We start from the raw sequence: 18,093 nt of genomic DNA, 5'->3' as shown, positions 1-18,093 counted from the left end.
TCTGTGAACTAACAAAAGCCTATGGTCTCTGACTTATAACACACACATATCAGGTTTCACAAATTCCCTTTCAAATATGTTAGAACAAAAAGAAAAATAGTGAAATGTCTATTTTGAGAAAAAAATTATTTTGTAAATTGTTTTTAATCTGAAAACTACTTACATATGGTAATACAGAATACATAGAGTTTTAGGCTTATCACAGCTTAGGGCTGCATTCTATAATGTGGTTAGCTATTTATTTTAGCCTTTTCTGATATATTTCTATTCAGAAAGCATCAGAGCAGTAAATCAAACTCAAGAAAGACAATTTCAAGAGTGTGTAACTGTGGTTGCATACTTTTAATGGATAAAACTTTCAAAATATTAAAGAAAACTCAACTAATGCATGAATTACAGGATACATGGGATTCTTTAGATAAGTGATTAAAATACCCAATATTCTGAAGACATCCATCATTTCATGACTCCTAAAATAAATCTGTGAGACTAGACAGTTTAGAATATTCTCTTTTTTTCTCTATGTCCACCATATGCAAACTCCTACACATATTTTTTACATGTATACTAAAAGCCACATGTGCAACTGTACTCCTGTTTATCTAGGATATATATTTAATATTATCCTGGTCCATTATATAATACTTCAGAAATACTCAATCACCAGGTCACTGTTTCCAAGTATGTTTGTTCTTAGTGGTTGGAACTTTTGGACATGAAGTTTAATATAATTCCAGGTTTAAGCAAAAAACTCCAAGTAGATTGGTAATGTCACTGTCTTTGGGGAAATTTTGAGTCTTCTCAACTCTTTCAGAGAGAAATGCAAATCATTATTGCACAAATGGAAAACTCTGGTGTATCTGAGAAAGATTTTTCCTCCCACTGCCAAAGATAAGTAACAAAGTACAGTTGTTCCTACCAAGCATAGACTTAATCTCAAAATTGTCGTTTGTATGATTTACATTTATGATATAAGCATTTGTGATTCTACATGGAAATAAGATATGTTTAAGAATTTGAACTATGTTATCACATAGGGGCTTCCCTAGTGGCTCAGATGATAAAGAATCTGCCTGCAAGGCAGGAGACCTGGGTTCAATCCCTGGGTCAGGAAGATCCCCTGGAGAAGGAAATGGCAACCTACAACAGTGCCTGGAGAATCCCATGGACAGAGTAGCCTGGCAGGCTACAGTGCATGGGGTTGCAAAGAGTCAGACATGACTCAGCAACTAACACACACACACACACACACACACACACACAGATCCACATAGACCTGTGTTCAAAAACTGGCTCTAAAAGCTGCTAGGTGTGTCACTTTGGGCAGGTAACAATTCTAAGTCTCACCATTTGAAAAATTGAAATAATGTGGATACTTATTTTTATTTTGAGACAAAACTGAAATGATGCAAATATAATGTCTAGCATTTAAGTTATTATTGTTAGATTCTTTGGTCCATATTTTGTGAGGAAAACAATCGAGAAGATTTGAAGAAATGGAGGAAGTAAAAGCAAACCCTGGACATTTTATTTATTTAAACTAATTTTGTTCAACATACATAATTCTTTAGAGGCACCATTTAAAATCATTAAAAAGCCAAAAAAAAATTAGATCTGTAACCATATTTTATGTTACTTGGTTTTTGTTTCCATATAAAATCTGTGTTTTGGAGATTTAAGAACCAGAGTCAGTCAGTTTGTTATTATACAACATATTATTACAGGGCTCAATTTGTTTACTGGATAGAAAATATCAGTAAATAAAATTCCCACCAAATATAACTAAAATGTAAACACAGAAATAGAGACATGAATATGTGTCAGTGTTTTTGTAGAGAGTCATGAATTTATGTTCAGTTCAGTTCAGTTGCTTAGTCATGTCCGACTCTGCGACCCCATGAACTGCAGCATGCCAGGCCTCCCTGTCCATCACCAACTCCCAGAATCCACCCAAACCCATGTCCATTGAGTCGGTGATGCCATCCAACCATCTAATCCTCTGTCATCCCCTTCTTCTCCTGCCCTCAATCTTTCCCAGCATCAGGGTCTTTTCAAATGAGTCAGCTCTTCGTATCAGGTGGCCAAAGTATTGGAGTTTCAGCTTCAACCTCAGTCCTTCGAATGAACACCCAGCACTGATCTCCTTTAGGATGGACTGGTTGGATCTCCTTGCAGTCAAAGGGACTCTGAAGAATCTTCTCCAACACCACAGTTCAAAAGCATCAATTCTTCACCACTCAGCTTTCTTTATAGTCCAACTCTCACATCCATACATGACCACTGGAAAAACCATAGCCTTCATTAGATGGACCTTTGATGGCAAAGTAATGTCTCTGCTTCTAGGTTGGTCATAACTTTCCTTCCAAGGACTAAGCATCTTTTAATTTCATGGCTGCAATCACCATCTGCAGTGATTTTGGAGCCCAGAAAAATAAAGTCAGCCACTGTTCTCCCATCTATTTGCCATGAAGTGATGAGACCGGATGTCATGATCTTAGTTTTCTGGATGATGAGCTTTAAGCCAACTTCTTCACTCTCCTCTTTCACTTTCATCAAGAGGCTCTTTAGTGCCTCTTCACTTTCCGCCTTAAGGGTGGGGTCATCTGCATGTCTGAGGTTATTGATATTTCTCCTGGCAATCTTGATTCCAGCTTGTGTTTCTTCCAGCCCAGCATTTCTCATGATATAGTCTGCATAGAAGGTAAATAAGCAGGATGACAATATACAGCCTTGACGTACTCCTTTCCTATTTGGAACCAGTCTGTTGTTCCATGTCCAGTTCTAACTGTTGCTTCCTGACCTGCATACAGATTTCTTAAGAGGCAGGTCGGGTGGTCTGGTATTCCCATCTCTTTCAGAATTGTCCACAGTTTATTGTGATCCACACAGTCAAAGGCTTTGGCATAGTCAATAAAGCAGAAGTAGATGTTTTTTCTGGAACTCTCTTGCTTTTTCCATGATCTAGCAGATGTTGGCAATTTGATCTCTGGTTCCTATGGCTTTTCTAAAATCAGCTTGATCATCTGGAAATTCACGGTTCTTGTATTTCTGAAGCCTGGCTTGGAGAATTTTAAGCATTACTTTACTAGCATGTGAGATGAGTGCAATTGTGTGGTGGTTTGAGCATTCTTTGGCATTGCCTTTCTTTGGGATTGGAATGAAAACTGACCTTTTCCAGTCCTGTGGTCACTGCTGAGTTTTCCAGATTTGCTGGCATATTGAGTGCAGCACTTTAACAGCATCTTTTACATACTCAAGCCAATTAAACCTATGAATCCATATCATCACTTTGAGGGCAATAATAGGAAATGTAAAGGTGAGGACTTAAAAGACAACTAAGGTTTAAATGAAAACCTCAGAGAGCTTATCTCCTTTTATGCTTTTATCTTGCTTTTATGATGAGAGGTGATATGGGGTTAATAATTAATTTCCCATTTGAGCCAAACTGAAGATTTCTCTAAGCTTCATTTATTTATGTAAATCTGGTCCCAAATACCCATTGAATTAGTCATTCCAAGGGCACAGTTGACTCCATAGCACTCAATTGATTTATATTAGCTAATGCCTAACCTGTTGAGAGTGGCATTAGCTTGGCAGGTAAGACATATTTTTGTCTCTTTTTTCCCTCCTGGGTCCTGTGAGACAAACATCTAGAAATCCCTGGAGAATTGGAAGAAGAGAAGCTCTTTCATGCGGTTTGGCCATTGACTGCTGTTTTTAGAGTGCCATTTCCTGTGGGCAAAACACAAAAAGAAAATTGTACTTAAAAAATAGTGTTCCATGTGATGTGTGGAAAAGTTTGGAAATCCACTTGGGTCCTGTGGGAAATTAAAGAGCAGGAAAAAATTGGACCAAAGAGATTAAGACAATTTTTAGATTAGAAACACTTTCTGGGAAAGGATTCAAACCAATTCAAATAGGCAGCACAGAGGAGAACAAGGGAGGATTCAAGGACGACTGGGTAAAACTAAATTGTGGGGTTAGGTTAATTGGTATGGGCGGGAAGGCTTCCTATCAGGTTTAAGCAGTGAGCGTGTCTAAATAATGCTGAGAAAATTGAGTTAGAGAGTGTACACACAACACTTAGGAACCATGATGATTGCATTTCTGCTTAAACCAGAGATCTAGCTAACAGAAATCATTTCCCTATTTATTCACATGTGCAGGAGAGAAAGGACATCTAGAATTAAATCTGAAGGCAAGCTCCTGAGCCTGAGTTTGGTCACCTGCAACTCTAACACAATGATGCTAGTTGCAGATCTGTTTTAAAGCTACTTTCCTTTTCATTTATGCCAAATAAAATTTAAACAGTGACAGTACATAAGCTCAACTGTAGAAGGGTAGAGATGTGAACATAATTAGTTTTCTAAAATTTTGTATGTAATGATGATGGCAAGGTTTATTTTATAAATGTTTAGTTTTCTAATATTTTAAGGGTATATATTTGCTAAATGAAAGCTTTAAACTACACATTTTTAAACCTTAAAAGTGGGACAGTCTTACTTGGAAAAGAGAATACTGAAAGATTTTCCTTCAGTAATTCTAAGGTTGTTAAAAAAAGGAGATGGAAAGGCAGGGGTTTTAAGTGAATCAGCATTTGCAAAACTAGCATCAATCAATATTCTCTCGCATCCCTTTTACCCACACGTGCAGTTACTTTTCCTGAATGTCTGGCATGTATGAGTAGTCAGTTCCATCCTTTAAATCTGATAGTGTATCAGGCCTCTTGAGTTTTAAATTTCCTTATTGCAAGCAACTAAAACCATCTCTAGCTATCCTGAAAAAAGAAATTTAATAAAAAGCTTTTTGGAATTCACAGAGGAAAATAAAGGCTGGAGAACCAAACTTGTCAAGTGTGCATATGGGTGGTGGTGGGGGCGGGGTGTGGAAAGAAAGCTGATATGATAGTAGGAAGCATATGCTGTGTTTAAAGAGGCAGGTGCTCATCCTCTTTACCTCACAATCAAATGAATAAAAGGTTTGCAAATTTGTGATTGGTGACATAGTCCATCTGTTTGCATACAACTGCCAGCAAAGGGGGCAGAATAGAGATTAAAGATTCTTTAGTTCTCCACTGACCAGCCTTCTAGAGGGGGATGTGATGGAAAATATCTCCCCCCCCAATCATATTTGTAGTGAAGGGTTCCCTTAAAGGAAGAAGGGCATGGAGCCTTGGATGGACACACACACACACACACACACACACACACAGAGAAAAGGTACATATACAGCCTGAAACATATACACTTAGTGCTCAGAAAATACTTGTTTATTGCAATTGAGATTAATAAGACTAAATAACTCTAATTTAGTAAAACAATCATCTGAAATGACTTCCTAATAAAAATTTGTTAAAGCTAGTCACTGCTGAGAGAGGAAGTCTTGGAGTCTGCTTTCTATGAGTTTTAAATTGGCACAAAATAAATATTGTTTCTGGTAAAAAGTTTCTTTGACAAGACTGGTGGTTGTTGTTGTGCAGTCACTAAGTCATGTCCAGCTCTTTGTGGCCCCATGGACTGTAGCATGCCAGCTCCCCTGTCCTTCACTGTCTCTCAGAGTTTGCTCAGATTCATGTCCATTGAGTCAGTGATGCTATCTAACCATCTCATCCTCTGTTGTCCCCTTCTCCTCCTGCCTTCAATCTTTGCCAGCATCAGGGTCTTTTCCACTGAGTTAGCTCTTCACATCAGAAAACCAAAGTATTGGAGCTTCAGTTTCAACATCAATCCTTCCAATGAATATTCAGGGTTGATTCCTTTAGGCTTGACTGGAAAGAATAATTCACCAAAATGTCATGCTTTACAGAATTGGTTAGTATTAATATTACATTTAAAACTGTATCTCATAATAAACCAAGTATATGTAAAGAGAATCAAGTCATATATACCCACTATGCAGACTCAGAACCTGCCTTTGTTTTAAGCTAGGATAAAGAATACAAAGATGTATTCTGGGTAACTTGACTGTTTCCTTTTCTAGCCAATATCTGAAATAAAGTGGAAGTGGTTTCATTGATCAGTGAATATTGATATGTGGCTTTTGTGTTCTCTCTCTTTTTCATTTGATTTTAATTGGCATTCACATGTAAGAGATGTCTGTCTTCTATTTTACTCATCATTCGAATTATTGATGAAGTTGCCACCACTAGATCTTTAGTTCTCTTTAGCTCCATATTATCTACAGCAAAAGAAGAAAAAGTGGGAAACCGAAGAATTAAGAAAATGCGTGTTGTGGCCAAATGAAGGATTTAAGCTAGGTATGATGTTTAATTTTGACTTTTTACTGTTTCTGTTATTCTTGTTTGAAATTACTTTCAAGACGTTCTTAAGAACATAGCTGAGTTTAATTTTAGTCTTCTAAATGAGAAACTTCATTTTTCATTAAAGGAAAAATATGCATGGTTTTCCATCTGAATTACTGTGACTATGAGTTTATTTCACTGGAATGCAATTAAAAATCATTACACTAATTTCTTATGTAAATATGTCAAAATTGAAAATTTTTATTTTGCTTACAACTCATTGAACATTTAGTCATGTAAATAGAAAAAAATGACATGATAGCAAAACAACAACAAAGTGAGAATTAAATTGGCATTTTCCAAATGCATAGTTAAATTCTTTCAAATGAAAATCCCTGGATGAGTGGCAAAACTACATCAGGGGCAAGGCTGTATTCCTCTCTTTCAGAATCTGAGCCTGGGATTGCAGTCAATCAGGTCCCCTGTGAAGTTCTATTAGCTCCTTCAGAGTCTCCATTAGCACATTTGATCTGTACTGTTCAGTGTTCTTGGTTGAAAGCAACTAAAACAGACTTTAGCTAGGTAAACAGCTAAATACACAGTATTCTTTTTTTTAAGATTATTTTCCATTATGTATTATTACAAGAGACCAAGCATAGTTCCCTGTGCTCTACAGTAGGTCCTCTTTGGTTATCTATTTTATATACAGTAGGTGTATATTTTAATCCCAAACTTCTAATCTAACCCCCTCTCCCTTTTCCCTTTGGAAACCATGAATGTGTTTTCTATGTCCGTTAGTCTATTTCTAATTTGTAGATAAGTTTAAGTGTATCATTTTTTATATTCCACATATAAGTGATACTCCATTGTGTATATGAATCACATCTTCTTTATCCATCTGTTGATGGACACTTGGGTTGCTTCCATGTCTTGGTTGTTGTAAACAGTGCTGCTGTGAACAATAGGGTGCGTGTATCTTTAAAATTAAGAGTTTTCTCCAGATATATGCCCAGGAGTGGGATTGCAGTATCATATACAAACTCTATTTTTAGTTTTTTTCCTAAGGAAAGTTGAAAACATTTTCCACAGAGTGTGCATCAATTTACATTCCAACCAACAATGTAGGAGGGTTCATTTTTCTCCACGCCCTCTTCAGCATTTATTATTTGGAGACTTTTTGTTGATGGCCATTTTGATTAACAATTCAATATCTTTACTGATTTTGATTTGTTCAGGTTTTCTACTTCTTCATGATTCTTTGTTGGTAGGTTATATGTTTTCAGGAATTTATTCATTTCTTTGACATAATCCAATTTTTTGGTGTATTGTTCATGGTTTCTTATGATTCTTTGCATTTCTATAACATCAGCTGTAATATTTTCTCTTTCACTTCTAATTTTATTTTTATTTCTAATTTTCTTAATTTACCTATAAGTTGGTGGGCTGCCATCTATGGGGTTGCACAGAGTCGGACACGACTGAAGTGACTTAGCAGGAGAAGCAAACATATACATAATCAGAATTCTGCATATGTAAGCTGGCTGCTTGGATTGTTGGCAAATGACTATTAAATGCAACTTATATGCATGCTAAATCGCTTCAGTCATGTCCAACTCTGTGCGACCGCATGGACTGTAGCCCACCAAACTCCTCTGTCCATGATATTCTCCAGGCAAGAATACTGGAGTGGGTTGCCATGTTCTTCTCCAGGAGATCTTTCCCACCCAAGGATCAAACTTGGGTCTCATATCTCCTCCATTGGCAGATGGATTCTTTACCACTAGCACCACCTGGGAAGCTCCAAATATGACTTAAAAGTAGTCATACCTATTTTCTTTGAGCCAGGCTCATAACATAGTTCATGAAGTAATTTTCTGGGGATTAAAGTTGAAATGTTCATAATTGTGTGCTTAATTACAATCATCCTTGGTTACATTTGCTAATTAATGTCAGTGTATGAGCATGGCACTTTGTTCTGGCAGCCACACAAGCAGGAGGTATGAGAATGGTGGGGATTTGTGTATGGCAGTGAACTCAAGTGTTTTTCTTCATAGTTTTTCCTGAAACGCTCAGACAGGCATCCTGTGATGGTCAATGGGATGCCTTTTGGCATTTAGTTTCCCAGACTGTAGCTAAAGTCATTTGGGGATAACGGGCATGGCCAGTTCAAACTCTGCTAAAGCACATGTGAAGTGACAATATCAGCAGGACAACAGAAGAAGGTCATGTGTGGCAGGGCATAGAGGTGAACAGCCAATAACATTTACGGAAGACAATTTAATACCCTATAAGAATATGGTAGGGACCATTGAAGAAATACTAGTATTCAACTTCAGGGTTGGGATCTGGGAATCTCTTTCTAGATCCTCAGAAATGGCATGGTTGCCAACACATAGGAGATAGATATGCTTAGTTTTCTCCCTTTTATTCTGCCTCAAGTGTCTGGGAAAATAAGGAAGCATGAGTTATACAAGTAAAATGCCTTGAAAAATGTCATAACATGTTTCTGTTGAGATGGTAAAAACTGATTTGTTTATGAAATAAAGTCAGCCTTCTGTTGTGAAATAGGCTTTAAATAAATCCAGACAATAAAGCTTCACTATTTATGTGGGTCATGTCTTCCAGTTAACCACGGATAAATACTCTGTAGTGTTATCAATAAAACTGAGGAGCTTTATTACTACAGAGAATATTTTATCATCTTCATTTTACATATAGATGAGGAAATTGATAAGCAGAAAGGGAAAAGTCACAGGGGCTTAGAACCAGGTCTGTTGATTCAACTTTACCTTTATGTATTGTCTCTTACTTGACAGTTATCTCCTTGTTTTGTAAGAAAGCTTTTAAGTTAATAATTCTTTACTTTTGCAATCAAAAAGAATTTATAGAATTTTTGGTGTTAACTCTAGAATCAGTTCAGTTCAGTCACTCAGTCATGTCTGACTCTTTGTGACCCCATGGACTGCAGCACCCCTAACTCTAGAATAAGTGAATATATTTAGCTGTGTTATATTGGGTTTATGTAGCAATTCTGAGGACTAAGCCTAAAAGTCCGTTTCATAAAACTTCCACACTTTACCTAATTGCCTTATATCATAGAGAAGAGAAATCCTATAGGAAGGCTAGTTTTAGTCTGAAATAAGTAACCCTCTCAATTTTGTGTGTTGTAGCATCTTGGTGAATATTTTTCTTTCTTTTGGGTCAAACTATACTAGCAAGACTCTTTGGGGCATAAGTCATAAAAACCCAGCTCACACAAATTACACAACATAAGGAATTTAGAAGCCTAGGAAATGAATATCTGCCTGGAAAGATCCAAGCTTGTGGCACAGTTGGCTCCAGGTGTTGGAAAATGTCTCCAAGAATCTTTCTGTTCCTTTTCGTGGATCTGCTGTCCTAGAAGTTGACCTTAGTCTCTGGCAAGCTGTCCTATAAAGTAGGTGAAGGACCACCAGGATATTCAGGCTCACATTTTCCCAGCTTAGTAACCCTCTTTGAAAGATATTCTATTTCCCAATTCAAAAAACAACAATAAAAATTCTAGGCTTGAGTTGCTTGGCCTATATCAGGTCATTTGGCCACATTTAAATCATGATATGTAGCTCTGACTGGCCATATGCTAATCTCTCAGTCCTTGGACTAGTCTCAGACCCCTTTAATCACATTGTCTGAGCATGAGTTAGGGGGACCCACCAGAAGAAAATCAAGGTACTACTTAGCAGAAGGGAAAAATAGATACTGGGCATACTCAAACAATGACATCATTCTTTTAAATTTAAATAAAGTCATGTGTTTTTTGATGTATTTGTAGGAAAAAAAGAGAGAACAAAGTACTTTGGGAAAATGTTTCCTTGATATATATAAGTTAATAATACCTCAGGATATTAATGAGCTATTCATATTTTACATGTAAAAATAGAAAATATTTGTTAAGTAATAGTACTGATCATAGTATTGCAAAGCCCTTTATTCTTTTAAAGGTTGTAAATAAAGAATGTTAACTGATTGGTTAATTAGTGTTATGTCCTCACTTTTATTGGCAAATGAAAAATAAATTTAAAAGGGAAGGTTACTTAATTTCCTATCTTTTATTTCTACTGGTCATTACATATTTTTATACTTAATTTTCAAAACATATATATTCTTTGTCAAAATATACTCTGTAAAGTTGTGGTAACTTTGATTTGATTTTTTTTCTTTTTTTAACATTTCAATTTTCACTTTCACTATGCTGAGAAGAGAATTCAGAAAGGACATGCCTGTAAGAGTTGACACATTGATATTCTGTATCCACAGACTAGAACTGTTATGCAAACAAAAGAGCTCTGGGTGAAAATTAGTTTCCTACAATCTAGTCAGGGTGCTGCGCTACAGTGAGGCATGATTGAACAGGGGCCATCAAATTGGTGGTTAAGCATTTATGCCTTAGAATCAAACAGAACTGGGCTGAGTCAGCTTTGTTACTTACCAGCTGGGTGACCTTGAACAATTTACCTCAGCAGTCCTCAGTTTTGTCATCTTTGAAATTAAGATCAAATTATCTCCTTCCATAAATGGTCAAGAGTATATGAGATTAAGCAGGTGAAACATTCATTACAATTCCTGGTACAAAATAAGCATTCGGTTTGTCATTCTTTATTTTCTTATTGGAACACACTAAGGAATGACTTCTCAACCATAGTGATTCAGGGCATAACCTTCCCAGCTGGTTGTTTGAGACTCTGCTTTATTTGCTCTCTCAGTGGACTACCTTCTCATTAGTGAAGACATTTGGAAATACACCACTCAGTCCTAATTTGAGTGAATTAGATTTTCATCAGCATCAGTGTGCACATGACTGTGATTAACAAGGAAAATGAACACATACCATTTAAAATTTATTAAAGTTTGGGAGAAAAATTCCGTTTGATCACAAGTAAAATTCTCTGCATGTTTAGTCACTTAGTGGAAAACATTTACATTTGGGGAGAAGTACTTACTTGCTAATATGTCAGCAGAGCACAAATGAAACTGTTCATAACCTCCTGCTGCCATCATTATGAAATGTAGTCAACGTTAATTGAAATATCTGACTGCTTATTGTCACAACCTGTGAGCCAAGCGTGACACTCCTTTGTATGTTTTATTATTTGTTTTCTCCTGTATGACTATTGGAACATCAGGTTTTCATTAATTGCTTGTTTTGTTTTGATAACTTTGACAGTAAGTGGTTCCTCTAAAATGTGCTTAAGAGACACCCATAAAGGAGTTGATGTCCCAATCTCTGTGCCGAGTGAACACAAGGAAATCAGTTGTTTGCAATAAAGGTTCAAAAGTAGACAACCTCAATTCCATCTTCAAAGGATTGACGTTGTAAGGTTATGTGCATGCTCAGTCACTCAGTCATGTCCAGCTCTTTGCAACCACATGGACTGTAGCCTACCAGGCTCCTCTATTCATGGGGTTCTCCATGCAAGAAAACTGGAGTGGGTTTCCATTTCCTACTCCATTGTGAGGCCGAGTGAAATCTTATACTGTTTTGAAAAAGGAAAGGAAAAAAGCTGTCCCTTCACTGGGCATGGGGGAGAGAGGGGTTTGCTAATTACTGCAGTGTTTGGGATGCTATGATGCCAGTTAGTTTTGTCCCTTGCTGGAATGGTGGCTTTTTTGGTAAGTACTTTTTACTGAACTCAGACTTTTTTATTCTCTTTGCTTTGTATTATTTTTTAATATATGCCAAAGAAAGGAAACAAAGGAATATTATACCTGTACAAAAGCAACCATGTAAACTCAAATATACAAATTAATTTTGAAGGCTTTATCACTTAATAAAATAAAATGAAATTATTTAGCAAAATAAGTACTGAGCTATTATGCCATCTCTTTATTAGTTCGTTAAAAATCTCCCTCACACCTGCATATTTATGAGCCTCTAATGAGCTTGTCTCTGTTCTAGTACCTAGAAGCATGGAAAGAAATGAGTACCTCTGCCTCCAAGCTGCATACAGTCTTCTAAATTTAGAAAGACAGTAATGACAATTCTATGTACAAGGCAGCAAAAGAGACATAAATGTAAAGAACAGACTTTTGGACTCTGTGGGAGAAGGCTAGGGTGGGATGATTTGAGAGAATAACATTGAAACATGTATGTTGCCATATGTAAAATAGATGAACAGTGCCAGTTCAATGCATGAAGCAGGGCACTCAAAGCCAGTGCTCTGGGACAACCCAGAGGGATGGAGTGGGGAGGGAGGTGGGAAGGGGTTCAGGATGGGGGGACACCTACACACGTGTGGCTGATTCATGTTGATGTATGGCAAAAACCACCATGATATTGTAATTATCCTCCAATTAAAAGAAATTAATTAACTTAAAAACCTGCATACAGTCTTCCGAAAGATTATGTAGATTTAATCATTTCTCTACAATATAAACATGGTGTATTACTAGCATGTTAAAAATTGTTCCTTAAATCCAAAGGCTAGATTACAATTTCATTGATTCATAGGATATAAGTGCTAATTAAGCTTTAAAATAAAGTCCAAAAGATTCTGTAACAAAATTTTTTATAGTGAAACCCGTTTTTGACAACATTTTAAGAAAATATTCAAATACAAAGAAAATTTGAAATAATTTCATAGTGAACACTATATTCACAGCATGTTCTACTATTAAAATTTGTACTATATTTTATCACAAATCTGTCAACGTGTACAGAAACTTACATTTTAAAATTTAGTCTTACATGGGACTCCAATATTTCCTAAAATTAACTCAAGGATGCTTTTTTCACACTAGAGTTTGATGTCCAGAAGTCCATTTGCTCTGGTTAGCTCTTCCCTGAGGAGACCTCTATGTCAGTTCCTCTGAACACAATTTGACAACGAGTGATCTAGCCAAACTCCATTATTATGCAGATAAAAAAAACTGAGATGCAGAAACTTGAAGTCACTAATGTATCGATAAAAACTGTAAGCTGTTAACTGGAACTAGAATTTATTTTTCTGTCTTTGCAGCAGATATAATCATTTTTTAAAAACTCTCATAATGTTGTTTAAACAGATGTCAAGATACTCTAATCAAGCTATATATTTTGTATTTTTGAAGAATTACAACGTGTGTGGTGCTGGTTAGAATGAGTGTGGAATAGCTTAGCCCATGTGGTACAGGGGAAGTAACTCTTGTTGGGAAAACAGTCAGGGTAATATTTAGGTCGTAGGGCATTGGTAATGCAGAAAGTCATCATGGTAAAATTAAATCTTACCATGGACCCAGATAATTACACAAACCCTCTCAAGTGACATCTCTTTCCCTGCTGTTAGATTCACTGATTTACTCCTGTGTTCATTCCGATACCTCCCCTGTGGTAGTCTTAGTCCCTCTGTCAATTACAGAGCATTTAGATTTTTCTTTTAATATAGGATCTTAATATTTGTGGCTTCCCAGGTAGCTCAGTGATAAAGAATCTGACTGTCAATGCAGGAGCCAGAGGAGACGCAGGTATGATCCCTGGGTTAGGAAGATCCTACTGGTGCTTCCCTGGTGGCTCAGAGGTTAAAGTGTCTGCCTGGAATGTGGGAGACCCAGGTTTGATCCCTGGGTCAGGAAGATCCCCTGGAGAAGGAAAATGGCAACCCACTCCAGTACTCTTGCCTGGAGAATCCCATGGAGGGAGGAGCCTGGTAGGCTATAGTCCATGGGGGTCTCAAAGAGTCAGACACAACTGAGCAACTCCACTTTCACTGGTGGAGGAAATGGCAATCTACTCTAATACGCTTGCCTGGATAATCCCATAGAGGAACCTGGTGAGCAACAGTCCATAGGATTTCAGAGTCGAACACAACTGAGTGACTAAGCACGTGAATGTTAATATATGTAGTTTCTTCTACTAGAGTGTTTTACTTCTGACTTTCTCAGTGGTTGGCTTCTGCTTAGCCTATATGCATCAAGGTAAATGGCACTTCTCCAGAAATGCCTGCCCTGGCCAACTGAATGTAATTTCTTAAAACACATCATTGTATGCATTTCCCTCAGGGTACTTATTACCATATGTAATTATCTGACTTTTGTTTTGGTTAGTTTATTTTCTATTTGCTTATTTTCTGCAGGAGGGTAGGACAAGAAAAAAAAAAAAGCCTGGCTTACAGTAAATGTTTACTCAAAACTTCATTTAAGTGTATTTAAACATTCACTTCATGATTCTTCTCTTTCAGATTTTCTTCTAACTGGGCAATATCTAGCTTGTATTTTTCCACTTGATCTGATGCACAACTTATTTCTTAAGTTTTAAGCCTTAAGCAGGCTCTTGAGGAAAATATATATTGTCTAAACAAGTAGAAGACATGAAGTCTAAATGCCAGGTGCTTGAAGAAGAAAAAGAAGACCTCATCAATAGGAACAGAGAATGGGACAAAAATCTAAATTCTGAGATACAAAGCTTAAAAGAGAAGTCTATTCTTGAAAAAGAAGAACATGAAGAGCTACAACAAAAAATATTGTAAATGGATTCACTTCTGCAACAAGAGAAGGAATTATCTTCTGGTCTTCAGCAGAAGCTATGTTCTTTTCAAGAAGAAATGATTAAAGAGAGAACTGTCTTTGAGGGAGAATTAAAGCAGGCCTTGGATGAGCTGGATAAATTGCAGCAAAAGGAGGAACAAGCGGAAAACCTGCTTAAGCAACTGGAAGAGGAAGCAGAATCTAGAGCTGCAGAACTAAAACGCCTCGAAGAAAAGCTGAAAGGGAAAGAAGCCGAGCTGGAGGAACGTAATGCTGCTTATACTCAGGCCACCCTGCTTTTGCAAGAAAAACGTAACAGTACAGTGCAGAACCTGGAAATTGTTACTGCTCAGTGTGAAAGCTGTAAAGCATGTGAGCTCGAAGATCTTAAGGTGCAGAGCGAATCATTCAAGGAAAACCGGCCAAGGCTGAGCAAAGTGCAGAGGATGTCCGAGATCAGATATTGGCAACTGAGAACTCAAATCAAGAATATGCAAGGATGCTTCTAGATCTGCAGACCAAATCAGCACTTAAAGCAGCAGAAATTAAAGAAATTACAATTTCTTCTCTTAAAAGAAAAACTGATTTGCAGAACCAAGTTAAGCAGCAAAGCAAAGACTGCAAGAAACAACTGGAAGAGGAAGAAAAGCTGGAAAAGAAAACTCAAGAGCAGAATTAACTGAGGAAATGAATAAGTGGCGTCTCCTCTATGAAGAATTATATAATAAAACAAAGCCTTTTCAGCTACAACTGGATGCATTTGAAGCAGAGAAACAGGCTTTGTTGAATGAATATGGTATGGCTCAGGAACAACTAAATAATCTAAGAGATTCATATGCTAAATTATTGGGTCATCAGAATCTAAAGCAAAAAATCAAGCATGTTGTGAAATTGAAAGATGAAAATAGCAATCTCAAATCGGAGGTGTTAAAACTCCGTGCTCAGCTTACTAAAAGAAAACAAAGTGAAGCAAAACTTCAGGAGGAATTGAATAAAGTTCTGGGTATTGCTTTGATCCTTCAAAGGCTTTTCTTCATGAAAGTAAAGAAAATTTTGTTCCCAAAACTCCATTAAAAGAAGGCATACAAACTGCTCCTGAGCTCTTAGTGGAGTTTCAAGAATCATGCAAGTAAACATCTGAAAAACCTGTTGAAGATTATTTTGTTCTTATTATTTTTTACTATTATTATTTTGATTACTCTTGTGTTTATAATATTTTAAATCTCTTATTTAATACTAACTTCCTGTCCTTACATTTGTGAAAGGAAGTTTGACCGTTTTTACCAGTGTTCTCTGACATTCTAGTTACTATAGTCAGTACTTCCTCCTTGATGCTCACCCTTATTACCCCATTCTAAATGTTCTGACGCTTTCCAGCTTTGCTCACTCATCCCATCAAATCAGTAGTCTTAAAAATCATTCTCATACTATCATTTCCCTATTCTGAAACCTTAGGTTTTTTTTTAGTTTGATGCTGAAGACCTTTTCTAGTCTGAACCTCTTATGCTAGGCTAAAATACCTTGGCTTGTTCTTGCCTCTACTTTAATTCTCCTAATAATGTTCATTCTGTCCCACCCATTATCCATTTATCCAGTTCAAATAAGAAATAGAGGCAAGCTATTTTCCATAGTTATCTCTTACCAAAGCCACTGGTTAATAATTTGCAGATTTCTAGCGGACACAACTGAGCAACTTCGCTTTCACTTTTCACTTTCACGCACTGGAGAAGGACATGGCAACCCACTCCAGTGTTTTTGCCTGGAGAATCCCAGGGATGGGAGAGCCTGGTGGGCTGCCGTCTCTGGAAGCGACTTAGCAGCAGCAAACATTCAGTATGTGCCAGGTATGGTTTAGACTCCCCAAATACTATAGTGAAAACATAGACAAAGTCCTTGCTCTTTAAACTTAAGACTTTCATGAGGAAAGACAAGTAATACAAGTAGTATGTGTATGGATAAAAGAATAAGAAAAATATAAAATAAAGTTTTAAAACTATAGGAAGAGAATAGAGAGCCATGAACAGTGTTCTTTTAGTTATGGTGTTCAGATAAAACCTCCCTGGGGAGATGATATTGCAGCAGAGATGAATTAAGTGAGGAAACATGTCACTGAGATATCTGGGAGAAGAGCCTTCCAGGCATAAGGTAGAGCATGTGTAAAATCCCCGAAATAGTATTGTTTGGAGACATGTGCAGATAATGGAAGGAGAGGCAATGGCACCCCACCCCAGTACTCTTGCCTGGAAAATCCCATGGATGGAGGAGCCTGGTAGGCTGCAATCCATGGGGTCGCTAAGAGTCGGGCACAACTGAGCAACTTCACTTTCACTTTTCACTTTCTTGTATTGGAGAAGGAAATGGCAACCCACTCCAGTATTCTTGCCTGGAGAATCCCAGGGACAGAGGAGCCTAGTGGGCTGCCATCTACGGGGTCACACAGAGTTGGACATGACTGAAGAGACTTGGCAGCAGCAGCAGCAGATAATGGAAAATGTTTATTAAGCCTGGAGAAAAGTGATTGTAAAATAAAATCACAGGAGGAAGGATATCTGCGAACGAGGAAAAACTTTTAAATTGAATTTCTAAAGAATGGTTTTTACTTCTCTTTAGCATGAGAAAGTGATGGTTAATTTGACATGTATTGTATAAGAATCACACTGATTAATATGTGGAGATAAAAATGACATGAAGAATGTAGGAGTCAAACAGGGGAGCTAATTAGAAGGCTCATGAGGTGGCCCAGGTGAGAGGTAATGGCCCCAGTGGATGGTTGGAGCAGGGTGGGATGGATTCTGAAGGGCGTAAGAGCAAGATTTGCTTTTGGATTGGGGTATAAGACAAAGAGAGAGCTCAAAAGTAAATGCCAGATTTTTATTCTGAGAATTGGAAGAATGTTATCGTCATTTATTGAGGTAGAGGATATTGAGAAAAAAGTAGGGGAGAAACATCAAGAGTTTGTTTTTGGACATGTTTAATTTGAGGCTCCTATTCAAGGCTGAATTAAGGAGGCAGATGGGATATAGGAGTCTTAAGTTCAGAGGAAAGCCAAGGCCGAAGAAATTAAATTGTGAGTCATCAGCATAAAGATGGCATATAAATGATGAGACAGACTAAAGTCACCTAGAGATTGAGTGTACATAGGGAAAATAAGATATCCAAGGACAGACCCTTGTGCACTCTGTTATTTAGAATTTGGGAAGAAAATAAACATTCAGGAAAGAGGACACTAAACTAGGAAGTAGGAGTGAGGTGGGAGGAAATTAAAAAACTGATCAATGCTATAGATCAAATAACAGTATTTCTACAAGAAAGAAGTGACTGTCTACATTAAATGCTAGCTAATAGGTAGAATAATATAAGAACTAAAATTTGGC

The 18,093-nt window shown here is 37.1% G+C and overlaps 1 protein-coding gene across 1 annotated transcript in view; it reads left to right on the top strand.

Moving 5' to 3' along the window:
- The window catches only part of LOC102269510 (hyaluronan mediated motility receptor), a 44,059-nt gene extending 28,207 nt beyond the window's left edge, over nucleotides 1–15,852 (top strand). The window contains 5 exon segments of the mRNA XM_070373000.1: nucleotides 14,505–14,534; nucleotides 14,537–15,124; nucleotides 15,127–15,354; nucleotides 15,357–15,725; nucleotides 15,728–15,852. Coding sequence (XP_070229101.1) covers nucleotides 14,505–14,534; nucleotides 14,537–15,124; nucleotides 15,127–15,354; nucleotides 15,357–15,725; nucleotides 15,728–15,852 — 1,340 coding nt within the window.
- Nucleotides 15,853–18,093: the final 2,241 nt, after the last annotated feature.

The sequence above is a fragment of the Bos mutus genome, chromosome 7, assembly GCF_027580195.1.
Source record: "Bos mutus isolate GX-2022 chromosome 7, NWIPB_WYAK_1.1, whole genome shotgun sequence".
Lineage (NCBI taxonomy): Eukaryota > Metazoa > Chordata > Mammalia > Artiodactyla > Bovidae > Bos > Bos mutus.
Note: the sequence above shows the minus strand (reverse complement) of the source record. Positions and strands in the feature narration are given on the sequence as shown.